Genomic DNA, 25,475 nt, shown 5'->3' with positions numbered 1-25,475 from the left:
GAGAGAGAGAGAGAGAAAGAGGCAGAGACATAGGCAGAGGGAGAAGTAGGCTCCATGCAGGGAGCCCGACATGGGTCTTGATCCCGGGATCCAGGATCATGCCCCGGGCCAAAGGCAGGTGTTAAACTGCTGAGCCACCCAGGGATCCCCCCGTAGAAGGTTTTTGACATCAAAACTAACATTGAGGGACACCTGAGTGGCTCAGCAGTTGAGCGTCTGCCTTCAGCTCGGGGCATGATCCTGGAGTTTAGGGATCGAGTCCCACATCAGGCTCCTTACATGGAGCCGGCTTCTCCCTCTGCCTGTGTCTCTGCATCTCGTTCTGTCTCTCATGAATAAATAAATAAAATCTTTAAAAAAACAAACAAACAAAAAAAAAACCTGATATTGAGTATGTGGTCCTGTGAGATTTGTAAACACCACTAGAAGCAGGAAAAGATGGAGAGAAATTAGAGAAGTCTGCTCCAAGATTGTGGTGGTGTTCATGCATGTGAAGACTTGTACAAACAAATGAAAAGAAAAAACATAAAACTTCAGTTGGCACACAAAGCATGCAACACAATAATTTCCGATTGAAATTGTCTTTTTTTTTTTTCCTAAAAGACTTATTTATTTACTCATGAGAGACACAGACTGAGAGAGAGAGAGGCAGAGATATAGGCAGAGGAAGAGGCAGGCTCCTCACAGGGAGCCTGATGCGGGACTCGATCCGGGATCCCAGGATCATGACCTGAGCCGAAGGCAGGCGCCTAACCACTGAGCCACTCAGGCATCCCATTTTTCCAATTGAAATTGTAAAGATAATGATGTTTTTAGAAATACACAAAGCATTCTATCTCTGTGGCTTTGGTATAAGAGATTTCTAAAAGTGAAAAAATTACTAACCATGAAGAGTGAAACGACACATTGGATTACATTAAAATTAAGAACTCTCAGGGTACCTGGGTGGCTCAGTGAGTTAAGTGTCCAACTCCTGATTTCAGCTCAGGTCATGGTCTCAAGGTCCTGAGATAGAGACGCATATCCAGCTTGAGTCTTGGTGGGGAGTCGGCTTGTGGTTTTCTACGTTCTCTCAGCCCCTTCCCCTGCTTGCTCTCTCTCTCTCTCTCAGAAATAAATAAATAAATCTTAAAAAAAAAAGTAAGAACTGTTCTGAATCACAATCTCAAAAGATAGAAATATAGGTAGAGTAAGAAAGGAGACAAAAGACTCATTCTCAGCATATATATATAAAACCACAAAGCTTGAAGAAAAAGATATCAACAACTGGAGTCTTGGGTGGCTCAGTCCCTTAAGTATGGGACTTTTGGTTTTGGCTCCACTCATAATCTCAGGCTCAAGAGACTGACTGAGCTCCACGCTGGGCTCCACACTCAATGCAGAGTTTTCTTCCGATTTTCTCTCCCTCTGTCCCTCCTTACTTTGGGTCTCTCTCTAGTTCTCTGTTGTTCTAAAAATAAATAAACCTTAAAACAAAAAAAAAGCTATCACAACACTAAAAAGGAGAAACTAACTAGACATTTGGAAAAGGATATTATCCAAAGGTTAACCCAATGTCATACTAACAGAAAGCATGAAAAACAACAAAAAGCAAGTACAACCAACAGTTGGTAACATCACATAGCAACCAGAGGCTGACTGTGAAAATGACATAAACTAGAAAGTTTTTGAAAGTATGTGGATAAGCCAGAAATCCCATACACTGGTGGTGCGTGTGAAAATTGGAACAAAGGGGCAGCCTGGGTGGCTCAGCGGTTTAGTGCCACCTTCAGCCCAGGGTGTCACCTGGAGTCCCGGAATCGAGTCCCACATCGGGCTCCCTGCATGGAGCCTGCTTCTCCCTCTGCCTGTCTCTGCCTTCCTCTCTCTCTCTCTCTCTCTCTCTCTCTGTCTCTCGTGAATGAATGAATGAATGAATGAATGAATGAATGAATAAATAAATAAGAAAACTGGTACGGGGATCCCTGGGTGGCGCAGCGGTTTGGCGCCTGCCTTTGGCCCAGGGCGCGATCCTGGAGACCCGGGATCGAATCCCACATCGGGCTCCCAGTGCATGGAGCCTGCTTCTCCCTCTGCCTGTGTGCGTCTCTGCCTCTCTCTCTCTCTCTCTCTCTGTGTGACTATCATAAATAAATAAAAATTAAAAAAAAAAAAAAAAGAAAACTGGTACAAAGATTTTGATAGTATCTCTAAGAGCTGAACATATCTCAACATATTTACCAACAATTTGCTCCCACATATATAGCCAGTAGATACGTGTGTATGTTCCATTCAAAGATACAGCTCTTACATGCCAGAACTATTCATGATAGTCCTACACTGAGAACCATCCACCTGTCCATTAACAGAATGATGCAATTAATTGATATTCACAAAATGGAATCGTATAGATCCATTCTAATGAAAGATGAACAATATGCAGAAGATACAGTTAAGTTCACAAACGATAAGTGGAAAAAAAAAAAGCCAAATACCAAAGAGTTCCGGTTGCCTGATTACTTTTACATTAAGTACAAAAGGAGGACAACAAACTCTTGCCTTATGTGTTAAAGAAGTGTGAGCTTTGCGGGAAGTTACTGAGGAGCTCAAGGAGAATTTTATTTTATTTTTTTAAAAAGATTTCACCTATCCATTCATGGGAGACACACAGAGAGAGGTAGAGACACAGGCAGAGGGAGAAGCAGGCTCCACGCAGGGAGCCCGATGTGGGACTCGATCCCGGGTTTCCAGAATCAGGCCCTGGGCCAAAGGCAGGTGCTAAACCATTGAGCCACCCAGGCTGCCCCTCAAGGGGAACTTTAGAAGACAAACAATATTCTGTTTCTTGATCTCAGTGGCTTATAGAGAGATGTGATCAGTTAGTAAAATTTCATTGAGCTGTTTACTTATGATTTCCACATATTACTTTACTTAAAAAAAAAAAACCCTCTAAATAGATAAGTATCACAATGTACATATACCGACAAGTTGAAATTAACAGTAGGGTGTAATTTCACACTGTGCCTAGATTTAAAATGCATTTTTTTAAAGCATGCTTTAATTTGTAGTTAAAGCAATATGGTACTGAGTATACAGAGTTCACAGAAAAAGAATAAAATGTATAATTATTTTCTTAAAATACACATAGGAAAACATAGCATACAAATAATTAAAAAATAGAGTGTAAGGATAAACATAAAAACTTGGTAAATCAAAACCCCATTATCTCCACTGGAATATTAAACATAAATAAACGAAATGTTTCTGGTAACACTAAACTTTGCTTGAATATGTTCCACAGTAATTTTCCTAAAGCAGAAACAAAAATAGGAGGAAAGAACTGGATAAAAAGAAACAAAAACATCCCATGTAGGGATGCCTGGGTGGCTCAGCGCTTGAGCGACTGACTGTCTGGCTCAGGGCATGATCCTGGAGTCCCGGGATTGAGTCCCGCATCAGGCTCCGTGCAGGGAGCTTGCTTCTCCCTCTGCCTGTGTCTCTGACTCTCTCTCTCTCTCTCTCTCATAAATAAATAAATAAATAAATAAATAAATAAATAAATAAATAAATCAATAAATCTTTATTAAAAAAAAAAAAAGGAAGGTTTAGTGATTATCTCAATATTGGTAGAGTCAGAGTTTGAACCTGGATATCCTACACATCACCCTGAGGTTCCCAGGTCAAATGCCCTTCCAGAAGGTGACTTGTGCTTAGATTATCTTTCCTCTTTGTCACTCAACGAACGGTTCACTGTGAAGTCTTCACATACAATGGCCTCCATGGGACTTCAAACTGGAAATTCCAGCCCAAACCACACACATGTAGCCCCAGTGTCTTTCACTTGTCTACCAAGAACTAAACACAGAGGTCAAGTATCCAATGTGAAAACATAGGAAAGGCACAGCACACACACAAGTCCACTTTCACACCTGGGAGAACCAGGATCACATACCTGTGGATCTGAGTACATTTTTCATAGGCTAATGCCCTTCCTGAGCAACACAACTATATATGTGTCCCAAGACACTGGGTCTCAATATGTGTTCCCTAAACAGGCACCTGAGAAGAAATAGGAAAGAAAATGTAGGGGGCTGCACCCCAGAACTATAGACATGGTAATGTGGGGATAGGCACAACAATCGAAGATTTACAGATTTTTCCTCCTAGTGAATCTGATCCAGACTACATTTGACAGCCTCTGCAGAAAATAAGTCACAGGTAATCCCTGAGTTATCCACAGGTAAGTCACTCTTAAAAACCTTCATGCTTGTGGTCATGTTAGTATTGTGACATATACACACACAACATACACAACACACATTTTCTTTATTCCAAAATGAATCCAACTCTAACAGAGTCTGTCTTGGCTTCCTCCTCTTTCATTTCTCTTTTCTCTCAATACCCTCCTTGAGCTTCCTGGGATCACCCCAAATACACTGCTATTCATACTCATAAATGAAATCCAAATTATAGTGAATTGAAATTTATATAAATATTTTATCAAGTAAATTATGAAATGCATTTAAGATATTAATACATGTTATATATTAAATGGAATTAAATATAGCATTCTCACTATAATGCTGTCCTAGACGACTTTTATCATGAGACCATAAGCAATTACAGGCTTTAGCAATTCTTTAGCACTCTGTTTACATGCAGCATAAAAATCCCTGTGCAATGGGACATGTGGGTGGCTTAGCAGCTTAGTACCTGCCTTCAGCCCGGGCCGTGATCCTGGAGTTCTGTGATTGAGTCCCGCATTGGACTTCCTGCATGGAGCCTGCTTCTCCCTCTGCCTATGTCTCTGCCTGTCTCTATCATGAATAAATAAGTAAAATCTTAAAAAAAATAATCCCTGTACATTAAGGTTAAGAATACTCTAAATTTGAGGGGATTTTTCTAACAGATGGTTTCAAGGCAAAGTATGATTCCCTTTCTGTTGGATGCTGGGAAAAGTTCAGAGAATAAGACACATTTGCAAACATCTTAGATGTCCATCTGTGCTACAGTTATATATTTGTACTTAGACAGGCACCTATGACAGAGTGTTGGTCAATGACTCAGTGAGAGTAGTACCTTAGGGAGGATGATCTTCTCCGAACAAAAACAGAAAGGCTTCAAATCAAATTTCCTAAGTCCCAGCAGTGCCTGGGTGGCTCAGTCAGTTAACTGTATTCCTGGATCCAGTCAAGATTCCATGGTCCTGAGATTGAATCCTGCATTGGGTTCCCTGCTCAGCAGGGAACCTGCTTCTCCCTCTCCATCTGCAGTTCCCCTTGCTTGCGCTCACTCTCTTTCAAATAAATTTTTAAAAATATCTTAAAATTTCTTAAGTCTTATCTGATTTACACTGCCCCTTTGCTGTCTGGATCATAGTTTGAAGCCTGGTGGTGGGGCAGGTATTTGGAGACATGAGAGAACAAGTATAAGGCACAATGCCTACAGGTAGATATATCAGAAAGAAGAAATGGAAAAATGAGAATATACTCTAGAATATCTGAGCCACTTTATCAGATCTGAGAATCTACCTACTCACTGTTTTCATAACACAAAATAAACATCTTCTTTTCTATATATACACAGAAATCTTTTCATGACAAAGCTGACAACCATGATACAGCTACTGAAAAATAAATTATTGCCCCTGAATTGAACAAATGTTAAATGTGAGTATAACATGCTACACAATTTTATTTCATCAATTTCTACAAGTGATAAAAATCCTCTCTCCACTCAGATCAGGATAGGTGTAAGGATGGCATGGGCTGTGAAACAACACAGGGACATTTAGCCTAAAAACTGGGTAGGCTGTTTAAAGCAGAAAACACTCACTGCCAGTGACTGGAGACCTGCTTCTCAACTAATCAGTGCCTTACATGCAGTCCAGAGCACAGGATTAAACTCATCATGGAGTGGAGTGGAAGTAAGGGAGGTCCTTGCAGCTTCAGGTCAGAAACCTTGGGAGGTCAACCATTTCTATTAGATTAGACCCATGTTGGGGTTACATACCTGGGATACTAGTGCTTTGTGTAACCTCAAAATGCATGCCTTGCTGGTTTCTGACTAGTAGTGGGCAGCCTTCTTCATCTTCAACACCTACTCTGTCACGTAACATCTTCAAACTATGCCCACAATATTTAAATCATCCAATATCCCCTCTCCATCCACCATCACACAGCTGGGCCTGGGAAAGTATAGTTTCTGTCATCCAACAGCAATTGGTCCTCAGGACAACCAGGGAACTCATTAAATCATAAGAAAAGGATCTGACTTCCCTCGACTCAGAAAACCACTATATTTCCTAGTCCCCATCTCTGTCACATTTGCACACCACAAGTAGGTTCATAACACCTTACAATGACCAAAGTGAGCTCCCTACCAGATCTTTCCTCACATTTCAAGAGTTCTCCCTATTTGTTATAGGACTTATCTTCCTCTCAAACTGTATCATCATGTTCTTCTGTCTTTACAACTCTCAGTGACAAGTTCCTAAATTAAGCCTGTGGCCCATTGATGGTATTTTCCTCCTCTTCCAGGGTAGTGGTAACAACATAGTATTTAAATATCAGATATGGGGGCAGCCTGGCTGGCTCAGCAGTTTAGTGCTGCCTTCAGCCCAGGGCCTGATCTCAGAGTCCCGGGATCGAGTCCCACATCAGGCTCCCTGCATGGAGCCTGCTTCTCCCTCTGCCTGTGTCTCTGCCTCTCTCTCTCTTTGTGTGTCTGTTATGAATAAATAAATAAAATCTTAAATAAATAAATAAATAAATAAATACATACATACATACATACATACATACCAGAAATGGCTTCAAATTATTCTGTCACCAACCATTTACCATTGAATTTAAAAATTTCAAACCAATCCTAAGAACCTATAAGGGCCTGAATGGCTTATGCTGGAGGCAGAGAGCAGTGAAACTGGGGTCTCCAATAACAGGAAGGAAGGACAGACAGCTGTGATGTCTACATCACTGGAATAGAGATGAGGACACCGAAAAACTAGAGAAGATTGGAAAAGAAAACAAGTAAAATTTATCTTTCTAGATTCAGAGTCACGATCGAAGTCTTAGACAGTGTCCATTCCCCACATGAAGAATTTATGCCAATGATTCAGCCTAGATGCCTTCTATTTCCTACCATGGGCTGTATCATCCTTCATAATAGAAGATGTTTTCTTCCTAACTTTAGAACATCTAAGCACCCAGCACTGTATCATGTTTGTTACCTTCAAATATATGTTAAAGCAACCAATGACTTAGGAAGTCTCCAAGTTTCCTAATTAACTTGCTACAGAAAAGTATACAACTTGGATCATGCCACTTTCTTGAAGAGAAAAGAATAATAACTAAAGAAATCTTGCTTAGGGTTCTTTTTTTTTTAATATTTTATTTATTTATTCATGAGAGACACAGAGAGGCAAAGACACAGGCAGAGGGAGAAGCAGGCTCCCCACAGGGAGCCCAATGCAAGACTAGATCCCTGGATCTGGGGTCAGGTACTGAGCCAAAGGCAGATGCTCAATGGCTGAGCCACCCAGCCTCCCACTTAGGGTTCTTTTAAGGGAAATGGATAAATTAAACTACATGGAATTTAATGTGCTCATTGTAGAATTATGCCCGTATTCAAATTAATTTCTGAATTTCATATGAACCATTCATAAAAATCTGTGAGCAAGTTGTCTGAGCAACAGTTCCTGAACACTGGAACAAGGAAAACAGGGTACACATCCTATATGACTTACGGTTAGGTAAGAAAGACAAGATTTGCATGGAAGATTCTCAAACCAAAATACATGATATTTAGGGGAAATAAATTCTATACAATGTAGAGAAAAGGATTCCTGTTAAAAATCTGTAGTATCTGTCTTTGCAAGACAATCATCAATTTTGAAATGTGGAATTATCTCTTCGGATCCAATATTCCCCTTCCTTCTGAAGATATAGGTGTGTACACACACACACACACACACACACACACTCACTCACTCTTACTTATCCCTAGTTTACTCCAAAATGTATCTTTAGCTTAATATAACATATTGCATTCTGTGCACATCAAAACCATAAACTTCTGTGTTCCATATGCTCACAAAAAAACATAAACAAAGGAAAATAGAGGGAAAAAGTTTTAATCTAGTGATTGAGACTTCTGTAGGTATACCTTATATTCTATTACTATTGACTTTGTTCAACTAGCAGTAAAGTAGAACCTCTGCGCATTAGATGGTGAACCATTATTAGTCATAGATCCTGGAAGGTGTACATAATATACCTTGAGGGACAACATGAACTGGTCAAGACTGAGTGCAGGCAAAGAAAATGGAAGGAACTGGGGCAGATGTCTTTCTTAAGGACCATAGCTGGTGGGTTTGGAGTTGCTGGGCCAAGTCTAGAATGCACAATTTGAACCCAAATGAGTGGAGTAAGGTAAACTGTGGGACTCTTCTTTAAAGGGTGCTCATGGGGGCAGCCCGGGTGGCTCAGCAGTTTAGCGCCGCCTTCAGCCCAGGGCTTGATCCTGGAGACCCGGGATCAAGTCCCACATCGGGCTCCCTGCGTGGAGCCTGCTTCTCCCTCTGCCTGTGTCTCTCTGCCTCTGCTTCTCTCTGTGTCCCTCATGAATAAATAAATAAAATCTTTAAAAAAATAATAATAATAAAGGGTGCTCATGGTAAATACACCGGGAGTAGACACTCTGCCACAAAGGCCACTGGGAAAGTCCTATCAGGAACTTATATTTGTCTGACTTTGGGGGATGTTATCTGGTATATTTACTATTAGGTGGAGCTAGAGTCAGTTCAAAGACCCTTCAGGTAGTCTGGTTATACAAATTGGAATACAAATCAACAGTATCACATATTTGTCTACCTACACTATCAATAATACTTCTATACCATCCTTGTTAAAATTTAAAACACCATCACATCCCAGCAGTTACAAAAAGGAAGAAAAGTTATAAAAATAAATGTGGGGAAAATTAATTTCAAATAATTTGAGATTTAGGGCCATTGGGAAAAAAGGTTGTGATCCCGGGGTCCTGGGATCAAGTTCCTAGTCTAGGCTGCCCCTATAGCCATAATTTTAAACTGTGTCCTGGTACCCTTGAAAAACAAGCATTTTATTGGCATGTCTTCACTGACCATAAAATTATTAAAAAAAAATTCATTGAAATCAATCATAAAAAGCTATAAATAAAATTTTATGAACAAGCACTTAAAAAACATTAAAGAGGGGATCCCTGGATGGCTCAGCAGTTTAGCTCCTGCCTTCGGCCCAGGCCATACTCCTCGAGTCCCGGGATCAAATCCCACGTCAGGCTCCCTACATGGAGCCTGCTTTTCCCTCTGCCTGTGTCTCTGCCTCTCTGTGTCTCTCATAAACAAACAAACAAACAAACAAATAAATAAAGTCTTTTAATAATAATAATAATAATAAATCTTTAAAAAAAGAAGAAGAAATGATGAACTGTTAATGTTCCAGGTAAAGTTTCAACAATATGGTATTTCCATGGTAAAGTACAAATGGTTTTAAGTTTGGGGGACTCAAATTATACAGATTTTCAATTCTAAAGGGGGTTGGGGCCCCTCATGCCTGCACTACCCAAGGCTAAAATGTAATTGATCTTGGTCATTTAAATTTTATTTTTCTTTATAATAAATACCCTGATTTAGAATCATGTCTGAAACATGATATTGACTTAGTGCTTTCTGCTGGGAATACTCTGATTTATTTAGGCTTGCCTTTCTATTGCACATACTTATCAAGTTGTTTACATCTTTAATATTTTTGTCCTTTATAAAGACTCTTTTTTCCCGAACTGTATATTAGAAAAAAAGGTCATTCATCAGTCATTACATTCTTAAATTTTCTATCTAGTATGCTTTCTCTGATGTTGAGTAAAGGTTCTAGTAAAGACTTTACCACTATTCTTGACATTTGTAAGCTATCTCCCCAGAATGTATTATCTCATGTTGAATACTTTTGATGATGAATTAAATGCTTTATCACATTCCTTATATTTGTAGAGTTTCATATATTATGCATTCTCCGATGCTCAGAAAGTTTGTAGTTCTGCTTGAAGACTTTGCCACACTTTTTTAAACATTTGTCAGCATTGTCTGCACTATGTATTACCTTATATTGGTAAGTTTTGAGAGACAGTTGAGGTATTTGCCATTGTTTACATTAGTAATATTTCTTACCATTATGAATTGTCTGTTTTTGAGTGAGTCATGAAGACTAGTTAAAAGGTTTGCCACACTCTTTTTTAGTCTTTGCTTCAGTAAAGATACAATGATGTACAATAAGATTTGAGCTATCATAAAAACTTTGCCACATTTATTACTATGATGCTAGTTCTCTGGAAACTGAATTCTCTGATGTTTATTAGGATTTGACTCTTGATTGATGTTTTTCCCAGATTCATCGCATTGGTAAGTTTTGTCTCCTTTATAAACACCTCAGTAATTATGGTTGATACAGTGTTAACCTAAGGCATTCCTAAGTGCACAACACATAAAAACTTGCTCCAAATTAAGTATTATGTGGTAACTATCACACAGTGATGTTGGGATAAAGGCATAGATGTTTCTCAATATTAGAGAGTTTGCAACAAGGAAGGTTTATATGTTGGTGGAAGAATAATGAACCTTCTGAAAAGGATTTCTCAAATCAATCACAAATAGAATTTTTATCTTCATTTTTAAATGTCTAATAGTCAGAAATGTATCAGTGAATGATTAAACTAATCTTATATTTAAATCCTCTGAATGAAACTTTCAGCATGTGGGACACCTAAGGTGGCTCAGCAGTTGAGCATCTGCCTTCGGTTCAAGACATGAACCTGGAGTTCCAGCATCGAGTCCCGCTTCAGGCTCCTGAATGGATCCTGCTTCTCCTCTCTCTGCCTAGGTCTTTGCCTCTGTGTCTCTCATGAATAAGTAAAATCTTAGAAGAAAAAAAAAAAGGAACTTTCAACATGGACTAGGTGACTAAACAGAATTTTTATATGTCCTTCCAGAGAATATGTTATGTTGAAAGAAATGGATTATTGTCCTGGGGCTCAAAGACATTGTTCTGTAAATATAACTGACATAAGCTGGGGTGTTTCCCTGAATGTGTTCTATGCCTCATTTTTTCTGGCAGGAACGATTTCATTATGGCTAACTGTCCCACTAGGGTTATATCCATCATAACATCCTTCCTGTCCTCCACTACCCCTCCATCACCTTCCCAGTTATTCATTAAGCATAAATACTCAGGGCCACAGCTTCCCATATCACTCTAAAAAATGAATCTTCTTTGCTGGTCTTTGCCAATAGGCCTTGGGTGTAATGGAAAGACACAACTAAAAGATACAAAATAAGTTATCACACTCAGTAGACTCATATGCATATATGTTAAAATGTTAATGTGCAAACTTAATATCTATCATAGCACATCAGATGAATGGAGAAACAGAAACCACCAAGATCTTCCTCTCCTCCGTGGAGACAAAAATGGACTAAATTACTGTTTTCAGTGCTCCAGAAGCCAGTTAGAACATAACACCCCACCCCTACCCCGACAGGTACAGATGAAGAAAAGCCACATCAAAGAGACCAAGAAAATCTGTGACACTTGCCCAAAACAGTAGCTCACCGTCCCTGACATTCCATGGCCACACTGTGAGAAAAAAACTTATCTCACCTTAGGAAAGAAACAAATGAGTGACCTGTATGTTCAGTGATCTGGCTTCTTGGCTGCTGCCTCAGGAGTTTACTTCTATCGTGCATGACATGTAGACAGAGGGAATGACAGCACCCTCTGGATGTACTGTGCTGGCTCCTCAGACCAAAGGTGAGCATTTGTTCAACCAATGGAGAAACTACAGAGCTGATTCATATTTGAGTTAAATTCATGCTATCTTGAAATCTATGGAGTTGAATATTGTCATCCTCTAATAAAACACACAGGTAACAATGATACCGCTACTAAATAATACTGTGGAAGGTCCCACACAAAACGAAGCACATTATTATGGAATTGTAGAACCAGAATAAGACATAATTTAACTCAAAGAATTCCACATGAAAACAGATGAATGTTGGGGTGCTTGAGTGGCTCAGGTGGTTGAAGTCTAACTTTAGCTCACTTCATGATCTTGGGGTACTGGGATGGAGCCTAGTATGGGGATTCTGCTTATTGCTTGTCCTTGTTCTAATAGATAAAGTTTTCAGGGATGCCTGGATGGCTCAGTGGTGGAGCATCTTCCTTTGGCCAGGGCATGATCCTGGAATCCTGGGATCCAGTGCCACTTTGGGCTCCCTGCATGGAGCCTGCTTCTCCCTCTGCCTGTGTCTCTGCCTCTTTCTCTCTCATGAATAAATAAATAAAATCTTAAAAAAAGAAAAAGATAAAGTCTTCATAAAACAATGGATGAATTTTTAAAAAGAAACATTTTATATAAACTATGATTGTGTACCCATGAAAACAAAGCATTTAAAATTATTGGCATGTATTCATTGACAGTAAAATTATAAAGAATATATATTAAACTATTCCATGAAAAGTTCTAATAGAAAATTTTTATGAATAGGCACTTAAAAGACATTTAAAAATGTATTACGTTATTAATATATCCCTGCTGTTACACAGAATGCAAGGCTATAATCCATTCTTTAGAACCAAGCACCGATATGGCTCAGTCGGTTAAGCATCTGACTCGACTTTGGCTCAGGTCGTGATCTCAGGGTTGTGGGATGGAGCCCCATGAGGGACTCCATGCTCAATAGGTAATCTACTTGAGAATTTGTCCCTTTCCCTCTACCTCTCCCTCTGACTCTACCCCTCATCATGCTACAACTCATGAACTCTCCCTCTCTCTCAGTCTCTTAAATAAATAAAACTTTAAAAAGGAGAAAAATAAGAACCAAGCACCAAAAATAAATAAATAAATAGATAGATAGATGGAAATAGATAGATAGATGTATGGATAAATAAATAAATAAATCCTTCATTTCAAAACAAAGAAATACCATCATATTGTAAAATATGCTGGCAATTCTTTGTAAAAAATAACTATTTGGAATTAAATTCAGTTACATTCTGAGCAAAGTAGAAGAAAAGCCTAATGGTTAATTTTTCTGGATATAAAATTAAATTTATAAACAAACTTTTTTTAATATGGAAATATTACTAATTATCCATCTTACTTTTTATAAACAAATGTCCACATCACATCACAACTTTTTTTTTAAGACTTTATTTATTTATTCATGAGAGACACAGAGAGAGAGAGAGAGACAGAGACACAGACAAAGGGAGAAGCGGGCTCCATGCAGGGAGCCCGATGTGGGTCTTGATCCCGGGTCTCGAGGATCATGCCCTGGGCTGAAGGCAGCGCTAAACCGCTGGGTCACCAGCGTTGCCCCACATCACAACTTTTGATATAAGAAAATCAAAGATGAATGTCATGTATCACCTATGGCATTATATAAGGAATATTGGGAAACATACATTTACATTCTTTCAACACTGAAGAATGGAACATACAAACAAATGGAATGGAACATACATACAAATTTCTAATATTATTTAATACAAAAAAATTAAGTTTAAAGTGAAATAGAGGATTAGATTTTCTCATTTTAGGGAGGTCTTTTATTATCTAATGAAATTACTGATTCTCGGGACGCCTAGGTGGCTCAGGAGCTGAGCGTCTGCTTTCGTCTCAGGGCATGATCCTGGAGTCCTAGGATCGAGTCCCACATCAGGTTCCCCAAGAGGAGCCTGCCTCTCCTTCTGTCTATGTCTCTGCCTCTCTCTGTGTGTCTCTCATGAATAAATAAAATCTTTAAAACAAAAAAGAAATTACTGATTCTCAATTTTATACAATGAAGATGAAAGCCACAATAACACTGGAAAGCATAAACCAGAAAACATGTGATATCTGTCTCCAGTGTTCTGGATTTCTGCACCACAACCAAACCCCAATACACCTACAAGTACCCTGACACATTTGTCACGTGAAACAAAACAGAACTCACAAAGGGATTAGCATTGAGATCCTGAGAAACATGGAGATTTTCACAGAGCCCTCAAAGCCATGCAGAAGCTCTCAGATTATGGAGACCCTCCCACTCTGGAGGTAGTCTCCTGGCTCCACTGTGGAAGTGATGGAACATCACTGGAGCTAGAGGAGAACCCTCAAAGAATAGACAGAGCTTGATAACATTGCGTAGCAGGCGTCCCTCTTTGAAAGGGGAAAAATTCAACTATGCTCCTCAAACTAATTGCCATTCAAGGAGAGCTACTCGAACAAGAAGTTAAGGTCACTCCTCCTGCTTCACTTTGGATCTCATCTCTATCATCCACATCAATCACTCTCACCTACCTGGATGGAAGGGTACTGTCTCCTTTCTCTTCACATCCCAGAGCTGCTTCTCTTCCACCAAGAAAATGACGAAGTCTGGCTTCCACACAAGACCTGTTTATTAGAAAACACCAATAGGAATATTGCTAGAGATTTTAATTTTCGATCCACTAGAGGACATTGTAGATTTTGAGAAAATGACTTGCCAAATACATTTGACCAACAGCCCAATAGGAACACGCAAGAGGAGTTTCAAATTTTCATATCATGACCTCCACTTTCAAGTACTACCAATACAAAAATAAGGAGTTAAAATTGCAGTTTATGATGTGGACAATACCAATTCTTGCCACTCACTGTTTTGCTCCTTTTTTTTTTTTACTTCATGAGAGACATACAGAGAGAGAGAGGCACAGACACAGGCAGAGGGAGAAGCAGGCTCCATGCAGAGAGTCCGATGTGGGACTCAATCCCGGGTCTCCAGGATCACGCCCTGGGCAAAAGGCAGCGCTAAACCACTGAGCCACCCAGGCTGCCCCCACTCACTGTTTACAACTTACACTCATCTACGAAACCAATGATGTTCCCTTAAGAAAAGGGAAGGTAAAGCTGAACAGGCCAGATTATGAAAATTTTTCTCTACATCTACAAACCCCTACTTTATTTCCCTACTGCATGGATCCGAATTCTAGTCCTGCAAAGAGGAATCTTTTTTTTTTTTTTTTTAATTTACTATAGTCACACAGAGAGAGAGAGAGAGAGAGAGAGGCAGGGACACAGGCAGAGGGAGAAGCAGGCTCCATGCACTGGGAGCCCAACGTGGGATTTGATCCCGGGTCTCCAGGATCGCGCCCTGAGCCAAAGGCAGGCGCTAAACCGCTGCGCCACCCAGGGATCCCAAAGAGCAATCTTCTAAGAGTCAGTCTTTAAAGGAAGGTAAAAAATTCAGAGTGTGGTCTGGGAAACCTGGAAAGAGTCATCCTCACCCAAGAAGAGGAGGTGTCCGTAGTTCTCTAACATCACATCCCTGTACAGTTCCCGCTGAGTGTGGTTCAGGCATTCCCACTCCTCCTGAGAGAATTCTATGGCCACATCCCTGAATGTCAGCAGTCCCTGCAATAAATACCACAGTTATCAAGTGGCCACAGGCAGAGTTCAAAATGGTCCTGGAGAGGAAAGATGGAGTTAATGTCACCAGCTAAACGCCAAATCCTGACATTCCCTGATCACCTGCTTATATACTCTGATCTTTGTCCCACATTTTACTTAATCTCTTCCTTTCACCTTAGCTTTTACTCCAGAGCAAAGACCCCAAGGTCTAGACTCCTGTCAAAGAATGGAAACTATTCATCTAAAGGTAATGATGGCCCAAAGAATGAGCTTGGGCCAGCCCAGTTTGAGCTTAACCTTTGACTAATACCTATGTAGAAGGACCAAAGAGTAACCCACAGCACTTTTACCTCATTATACTATGAAAATCTCCACCAAAGGAGAAGCACAAACCTCATTTACATAACATACAAAGATTATATAAGTGTTGTTTGCAGGTACCTGTGCAACCCTATGCCCAGCTCCACATAAGATGATAAAGCCCCTCTTGCTGAATTTCCATCCTAACCCTAAATCAAAGGAAACCATTCCTCCTGGCTTTGAATCTCTGCTTGGGAAGTTATCCCCTATGATCTCCTTATTGGCTGCAAATCAAGTTTCGTTTGTGTCACAACCCCACCTGGTATAGTTCCTATCTAGGACTCTATTCCAGGACTTTAATAAACTCAAACATATTAATTAAGCGATTCTTGTTCTTTGTCTTTGTTTTTTTTTTTTTTTCCTGAAAATACAAAGTAAATAGAAGGGTAACTCTGTGACCTAAGTGTGCAGGAAAATAAAAATCTGTAAGATGAAGGTCTGCCTTAGAACCTCCAGTCCTAGAAATCATTCTCTACTACATGAGAGAGCATTCATTGTCCAGTGGAAACTGATGGGAGGAGCTAAGGGTCAAGCAAGAATTCTTGAGACATTTTTGTTGCAAAAACTTTTTATGGACAGAAAGACCTATACTGTCCTTGAGAGAAGCCATTGATTATATACATTTAAATTGGGGGGAGCAGAAATAAAGGAAGTTTCTATAGGGATTTGCACACATTAAAGATGACTTTCAGGATCCTAAAGGTCTGGCTATTGTCAAGGTGCTAGCTTTTTGCCTCTAGCAAAGCATTAACATTAAGGAAGTTGTGAATTTCTAACAGCTTGTTCTTATCAAGAGACTGCAAGTTGAATTTCAGTTTCTCTACATTTCTTTTACCTTTCTACTCCTTAAGGAAACTACTAGCAAGACGGTATCAGAAGAAAACGGTCTCCATTTTACTTAGGAGGATTTCTGCATATCACTCAGGAAGTAAATCCAACTAAGATCCTTATGAATATTAAAGGGGAAAGTAGAAACATTATAAGGGAGAAATCTGTCAGCACCAAATCAAGTCAAAGAAGGTAACATAAGCTCTAAGGAAACAAATTTATATCAGTGCTTAAGGCACACCAAAGGACCTATATTACTGGTATGTTCTTATGGCCACCAAACATTAGATCAGAATATAAATTGATTTATGAGAATATACTGCATTTATACAAACTTCAATCACATATAATATATTTTAAATAGAGGATCATTTCCAGAATCTAAAAAGCAAGACTCTCACTCCGCCCACCCTTGGTTCCCCCCACCGAAGAATTTTCCCAGATACTCTGAGCCTCATACCCATTATGTTTATTTATACATTTTCTCCCTCTTGGTCTACACAAAGGTCAAAAAGCATCAAGATGGGACTTAAATAAGAACTGCTTTTCTTGACTGATATTCCAACCAGACTCCATCAGCATTAGGAATGTTGGACTCAAAGACTTGCCCTGTGAATCTGTCACAAAGGGAATATTTTCAATACTTGCAGGACTTTAATTCAAAGGGACAACTGTGATGCGCTGTTGGAAGCCATGTTGAAGAGAAGGCAGAGAAGCTCTGGGATATAGGGAAGAAGGTTCTAAAGTCATTTTTGAAAAGGTTTTAAACATCAGGTGAAAACATAAGGCAGAAAAATCAAAACTAGAGGAACCAACATTTGCAATTTCTAAATTAATGGAATTCCAGGAGGAAAACATGAAAGCCTCTGACCTCAGATGCAAGGCTTACCTGAGAACTGGCCATTTCTTCTTCTTTCACTTTGTCCTCTAGATTTCTTTCTCAGAAGAGATTCATGGAGAAATCACAGCTGCATCAGGAGAAAATGCCTTTAAAGCCACCAACAGAGCCTCTGCACCTCTAAACTGCTCGCCAGAAAGCAGGACTTTGAAACGCAGAAAAGGCCCCAAAACTTCCTAATCCTTTGCCTCAGGGGCCTTTCAGAAACTGAGTTCCTACGAGGAGATCAATCACTGACTTTTCATTCTCTCCTTTCAGGGGGCTTCCCCTCCAACAGACTACAACAAATTCAGCTACCGCCTACGAAGGGTGTGCTGCCCGGACTTGACCCTCCAGAAATCACAGTAGGGGAGACCGGTTACCTCTCCTTGGCCAAAGCTTACTCTCAACTCTCATAAAATAACTTGGAAGCCCTCATGCTTAAACCTGACCTCACTTAGAATCACCCAGAGCGTTATTTAAAACAACACTGTCCGTTCCACCCACACCAATTGACAGAAACATAGAGGGAGGATACCAGCAAGGATCGCTCTTGAAACTCCACATAATTATCCGACTGGAAAGCAAGTGAGAGAAGTGATCTGGCAAAGGAGAGTAACTAAGGCTACGATTGTTATCCAGATTTAAATCCATACCTTCTCCACTGATCAGAATTTCCGGCACTTTACACATTCTGCCTCTTTCTGCTACACAGAGGGACATACTCTTACAAATGGAGCGTTCCCATATAAATGAAAATGTCTCTCACAAAAGTAAACAAACTGGGTTTCAGAGCTTTTCCTTTGTCTGCTGTTTCTTTAAAATAACAGCAGAGGGGCGCCTGGGCGGCTCAGTAGGCTGAGCATGTGACTCTTGATTTCAGCTCAGGTCCTGATCTCAGTGTCATGAGGTCAGGGTCCACTGAGGAGGGAGCCTGCTTAAGATTCTGTTGCTCCACCTCTGCTCCTCTTCCCCCTTCCTGGCTCCTGCCCACAGGCTCCTGCTTTCCTTCTCTCTCTCCCCCTCAAAACAAATGAACCAAAACACCACCTCCCACACAAAAACATAAGAAAACCCAAACCTGGTCTAAAATAATCTTTAAAGAGATATATTTTTTGGTGACAAAATGTTCCCCACACCCCTGCTCCCGTCAGTAAGGAAATGTTGTGTTTTTTTTTAAAGATTTTATTTATTTATTAATGAGAGAGAGAGAGAGATAGAGAGAGAGGCAGAGACACAGGCAGAGGGAGAAGCAGGCTCCATGAAGGGAGCCTGACATGGGACTCTATCCTGGGACTCCAGGATCATGCCCTGGGCTGAAGGCGGTGCTAAACCACTGAGCCACCCGGGGTGCCCAGAAATGTTTATTTTCTTTTTTTTTTTTTTTTTTTTTTTAATTTATTTATGATAGGCACACAGTGAGAGAGAGAGGCAAAGACACAGGCAGAGGGAGAAGCAGGCTCCATGCACCGGGAGCCCGACGTGGGATTCGATCCCGGGTCTCCAGGATCGCGCCCTGGGCCAAAGGCAGGCGCTAAACCACTGCACCACCCAGTGATCCCCAGAAATGTTTATTTTCATAGTAACTGCAAAAATGGTTTTCCAAAGTGATTTTACTTCTTACTCTCTCATCAGCAACATATGAGAATTCTAATTCCTCATATTTACACTAAAATTTGGTTTTATTCTTTTTATTTTAGGAATTCTAGAAAATATTATTGAGTGGTTTCTCAATGTAAAATGTGACATGGCTTACTTCAGCTATCCTGGTGACTGAAACTAAAACCTCTTAAGAGTATAAAGTCAAACAAAAATCAAATGGCTGCATTAAAACAACAGCAAGGCTTCATAGCTTAAACCAAGTATCCTTTTCCCTCTCTTCGCCAAACTTCCTCTCCCCCCTTCTTAGCCTTTGTTTTCTGTTTTCAGGAATCCAGTACCACTCTGAAAACCTGGTGAGCAAGGCTGGCAGCACAGACACCATTCCTGTTGCAACAGGCCAGATCCTATACATGCCTGCGAGACCCCTCAGCCCCAGTCACAGAGTGAGCTTCTACTTCTGGGGTCTTACTTTCCTGCATCCTCCTCCATCTGGCAAAGCTATATAAAGCTACTGTTCTTCATCTCCAACACTGTCTTCAGGTCATATTTTTGCCCTAAAGCACAGATGTCACTTTGTGACAACAGAATGAATGTGCCGGAGAGGAAAACATTTTCCTCATCTGTTCTCAATTCTTTGGCCAGTCTGATAATTACACAGATGTCAGACAGATTCACAAGACAAAAGATTTCCTAATTATGGGAAACCCAAACATATGAGGCTGAAGACAGGCAATTAATGGGCAGCCCCGGTGCGGTGGCGGTTTAGTGCCGCCTGCAGCCCGGGGTGTGATCCTGGAGACCCGAGACTGAGCCCCACATCGGGCTCCGTGCATGGAGCCTGCTTCTCCCTCTGCCTGTAGTCTCTGCCTCTCTCTCTCTGTGTCTCTCATGCATAAATAACTAAAATCTTAAAAAAAAAAAAAAAAAGGCAATTAATACATATATGCATGCCACTGTCTCTTAAGAAGAAGAGTGTAAGGATTTAGAATTTCAAAAATGGGGGATCCCTGTGTGGCGCAGCGGTTTGGCGCCTGCCTTTGGCCCAGGGCGCGATCCTGGAGACCCAGGATCGAATCCCACATCGGGCTCCCGGTGCATGGAGCCTGCTTCTCCCTCTGCCTATGTCTCTACCTCCCTCTCTGTGACTATCATAAATAAATTAAAAAAAAAAATTAAAAAAAAAAAAGAATTTCAAAAATGGGGAAGCATATTCACAGGAAAAAGGAAAGAGCAAATGTTTGTCAAGAAATAGGTTGCCACACCAGACAGGTAACTTTTTATCATATAAAAAGTTAATCTCTGAGGCTCCGGGGTGGCACAGTTATGCATCTGCCTTCAGGTCAGGTCATGATTCCACGGTCCTGGGATGGAACCTCTCCCCAGGCTTGTTCACATGCACATTCTCTCTCACTCTCAGTCATATAACTAAATAAATGGGACGCCTGGGTGGCTCAGTAGTTGAGCACCTGCCTTTGACCCAAGGCGTGATCCTGGAGACCTGGGATCCAGTCCCACATAGGGCTGCTTCTCTCTCTGCCTGTGGCTCTGCCTCTCTCTCTCTGTCTCTCATGAATAAATAAATAAAATCTTAAAAAAAAAAAAAGAAATAAAAGCTTTAAAAAAATTAATCTCTGATACTAGCTTTATTACTGATAGACTTCTCCCATCTAATTAATTCTTGGTATATAACCAACCTCACAAAACAAGGAAATCCTTCCATTTGCTGCAACAGAATAATTATAGAGGATCTTGTTCACATAGAAGTTACATAGAACTGCCCCTCTAACCAATTTAGTAGTTTTTAAATTCTGGATGAACCTCTAGGCTGTGTAATTGATAAACCACACCTCTTTCTATATCTATTGAACATGCATTGTTTCCTAGAAAGAATAGGGACAGAAGCCTTTTGCATCACCTCTCCCTGAGACACCCATACACAATCTCCAAGCAGGTCCATAACATCTGTAGCTGGCACCACAGAGTCTACAGGCAATCAAGAAGTGTTACAGATTATCGGGCTCCTCTTTTACTGATGACTGGCCTCAAATTCCTTTAAAAATCTTCGGGCCAGGCTGAATCCTTGGAGTTGGTTTCTGGACAAGACTCCACCTTCTTTGCCAGTGGCCGGCTTCCTGAGTAAAGCTCTTCTTCCTTTCCAATCAAAACTTATGTCTTGAGTATTGGCTTTTTGAGCCACTGGAAGCCAAAAATGGAGTTTTCAGTATCAAAACTATTGTGGGGGAATCCCTGGGTGGCGCAGCGGTTTGGCGCCTGCCTTTGGCCCAGGGCGCGATCCTGGAGACCGGGATCGAATCCCACATCGGGCTCCCCGGTGCATGGAGCCTGCTTCTCCCTCTGCCTATGTCTCTGCCTCTCTCTCTCTGTGACTATCATAAATAAATAAAAAAAACTTAAAAAAAAAAAAACTATTGTGGGATTGTTGAGCACATCCAGCAGGAAAGGATTCTTGAGATGTTTAAGGTGCAACTAAGTTTATTCAAATAGCAGGGGGATAGGATGCTCAGGTAGAAAGAGTTGCACTTTGGCTGTATGAAGCTGGTCCTTATATGCTTAGAGTTCAAGGAGGGGACATGTATTAGATCATAAATGTTTCTTCAAATTTCTACTTGAAAAACTACTTTTGCAAAATTTCTCTGGTCCTTTTCACTCAGTTCAATATTATGGGTGAGATGTACAGGCAGTCATGAGACCCTTTAAGAATGTGCCAACCAGTATGTATGTATTTGATCAGTATCAAAACTCTGCAGCCTATAGGTCAGCTCTCTGGGCTAAAGGTGAACATTTTTCTGTTTCATCCCTCATCATTTTACCTCTGACCAATTATTGGTTCTTAAATGTTTAGGGTTGTTGAAAGGTGAAGGGCTTCCATTGTGCAACTTCTTCAAGGTGATATTGTTGTAGAGGTGTCCCCACCCATGCAATGAAATTGGGCCCTCTCTATCCCTACCTATAACTATTTCACAAGGCCACTGTTGTAAAGTCCAGAGGTGGGGGTGAATTTATTTTGAGAGTCAGTATGATTGCTTGGCTGGGTAAAGGAGTCAGGAGCTGCTTGCATATATCTCAACAACAGGAGAGAACAAAGAAAAAGGAGAACACATTAGAATATTATTATAATGAAAATTCAGAAGAGCAATGAGAAGACCACCTAGCATGACCATACTCCACTCTCCATGAGGAATTTAATCAATTCCTAAGTGACAATGTAGAGAGAAAGAGAGAAATCAAGAAACAGATTCTTAATGAGAGAACAAACCAATAGTCACCAGAGTGAAGGTGGGTGAGGTGAAGGGTTAAATAGGTCTTGTGAATAAAGGACTGCAAGTCTTGTGATGACCACCAGGTAATGTATTAATTTTTTAACCACTGTATTATACACCTGAAACTAATATAATCCTTTATCTTAACTAACTAGAATTAAAATCTTTTTGAAAAAAAGATTTCATTTATTCATGAGAAACAGAGAGAGAAGCAGAGACATAGGCAGAGGGAGAAGCAGGCTCCCCATGTGGAGCCCATGTGGGACTCAATCCTTGGACCCGCAGATCAAGACCTGAGCCAAAAGTAGATGCTCAACCACTGAGCCACCCAGGTGCCCCTGGAATTAAAATCTTAAAGGGTCAAAATCAAACACAAACTCGTGACAATCCATTAAAATACTGATGCATCTATATAATAGCAATATATAGAAGTAAAGAATATTATCTGATGTGGTTGAAATGAAGAAACATTCACAGATATCAGCAGAGGAGAGCTAACACTCTCATAAAAAAGCATATGACCAGGCAGCCTGGGTGGCTCAGCGGTTTAGTGCCGCCTTTGACCCAGGGCGTGATCCTGGAGACCCCAGACCCAGTCCCATGTCAGGCTCCCTACGTTGAGCCTGCTTCTCCATCTGCCTGTGTCTCTGCCTCTCTCTCTCTCTGTCTCTCATGAATAAATAAATAAAACCTTAAACACACACACACACATACACATTTCTATATATATATATATATATAAAAAGCATACGACGACCACATATTGACATTTCTTAATTATTGCTTCAGCCTATGTATTGAAATGATGAATCCTGGGATCCCTGGGTGGCGCAGCGGTTTGGCGCCTGCCTTTGGCCCAGGGCGCGATCCTGGAGACCCGGGATCAAATCCCACGTCGGACTCCTGGTGCATGGAGCCTGCTTCTCCTTCTGCCTATGTCTCTGCCTCTCTCTCTCTCTCTCTCTCTCTGTGTGTGTGTGACTATCATAAATAAATAAAAATTTAAAAAAAAAATTAAAAAAAAAAAAAAAACTGTTGAAAATGGTTAAAAAAAAAAAAAAAAAAGAAATCATGACTCCTAAGGGGTCAATATATCAGAACAAGAATGCTTCTTGAGGGCCTGGGTGGCTCTGCAGTTAAGCATTTGCCGTTGGCCCAGGGCGTGATCTTGGAGACCTGGGATTAAGTCCCTGCATGGAGCCCGCTTATCCCTCTGCCTACGTCTCTGCCTCTCTCTCTCTGTGTCTCATGAATAAATAAATAAAATTTTAAAAAAAGAACGCTTCTTCAGTGCTTGTAATCTGTATTTTCAAGAAGGAACATACAGGGATTGAAAATGCATAATTTTATCTATGCGTGATCATAATATGTTTTTTTTTAAGATTTTATTTATTTATTCACAGACACAGAGAGAGAGAGGCAGAGACACAGGCAGAGGGAGAAGCAGGCTCCATGCAGGGAACCCGATGTAGGACTCGATCCTGGGTCTCCAGGATCACACCCCAGGCTGCAGGTGGCGCCAAACCGCTGCGCCACCAGGGCTGCCCCATAATATGTTTTAATGATAGAACATATTGGTTTTTAATGTGTTAATACTGATGTGTACAGGAATAATGTATTATCCCGCCACCAACATTAACCTACCTTACCTTAAGAATGTGGACAACAGGTGGTATTTACCATGCATTTGATAATGGTGATGTAATATCACCAATAATCCCTTTTCTCAGTGGTCTCTGAGAATATATTTAAAAGTGTATTAAGGGATCCCTGGGTGGCGCAGTGGTTTGGTGCCTGCCTTTGGCCCAGGGCACGATCCTGGAGACCCGGGATCGAATCCCACGTCAGGCTCCCTGCATGGAGCCTGCTTCTCCCTCTGCCTGTGTCTCTGCCTCTCTCTCTCTCTCAGTCTGTGACTATGATGAATAAATAAATAAAAATTAAAAAAAATAATAAATTAAAAGTGTATTAAATACATTTAATACACCATTAAGTGTATCAAATAATGTGTGATTATATTTCCCACAGTTTATCTATTGTATCATTTTCTTCTCCTTTTAACTGCTGAGACATCCACATGGATATATAACATATTATATCGGGGACCGTTGGCAGGTTAGGTAAACTCCTTCCTGATGGTGTGCTGCCTGCTATCCATTTTGTCAGTTGGTTTGCAGGGGACATGAACTGACACAATACCTTCTCACTAGTGCATTCCCTAAACAACACCCTGCAGAGTCACAAGTTAATATAATTTCTGACGTGACACCTCAACCACTGCCCTTGTGAACAACCATCTCCCCTGGCAACCTATGCATCCTCTTGTATACCCTGTAGAGAAGATCCCCACAGAGATTACCTAAATATGTTTTTGTCTCAGTGGCTCCATCTGGACTGACCCAGGAACTCAAAGACACTCTCTGCCCATAGATCCAAATAGAAGATTGAGCCCCCTGTCATGATGGACAGCTTCCTTTGACGTGGAAATGAACTCAATATCTACATGTGGCAGTACTCGGTGTATAACAGATACCCCATAAGTGGAGAAAAGTATTCCAACATGAGGAAAGGCATGAGAAACAAAAATTACAGGAAGAAGAACTGCATGAATTCTGCAGGTGGAGAGAGGATACCTATTACTGGGTTACACACCTGACTCTCAGAATACAGAAAGACAAATTCTACTTGTCTTAACTTTTTAAGCATCTCCAGTTCTTCTTGATCTCAGTTTCATTCCTAGTTACAAATGCATCTGAGACATTTTTTTGTACGTTTTGTACAGTCCTCACTGACCTCTTAATTGAGATTAGAGGGATACAGGGACAATGGGCCACAGTATAAATTCAGACATTTAAAACCCAGAAGGGTGTGAACATAGGTGAAACATGATGACCTACATTCCCAAGGGGGAAACATAAATAAAATATTTTTTTAAATAATCTTATTTATTTGAGAGAGAGAGTCCAAGCACGGGGAATAGCAGAGGGACAGGGAGAAGCAGGCTCCTCACTGAGCAGGGAGCATAGTGCAGAGCTGGATCCCAAGATCCTGAGACAAAGGCAGACACCCAACCAAGCCAC

General features: G+C 40.6%; 1 protein-coding gene across 1 annotated transcript in view; it reads right to left on the bottom strand.

Moving 5' to 3' along the window:
- Window positions 1-25,475, bottom strand: part of LOC112643685 (zinc finger protein 91-like) — a 231,578-nt gene that overhangs the window by 115,718 nt on the left and 90,385 nt on the right. Inside the window, 1 exon segment of the mRNA XM_049109060.1 lies at window positions 15,324-15,453. Within this exon segment, the coding sequence (XP_048965017.1) occupies window positions 15,324-15,453 (130 nt within the window).

This window comes from Canis lupus, chromosome 1, assembly GCF_003254725.2.
Source record: "Canis lupus dingo isolate Sandy chromosome 1, ASM325472v2, whole genome shotgun sequence".
NCBI lineage: Eukaryota > Metazoa > Chordata > Mammalia > Carnivora > Canidae > Canis > Canis lupus.
The sequence above is the reverse complement of the archived record's forward strand: the minus strand, read 5'-3'. Positions and strand labels throughout refer to the sequence as shown.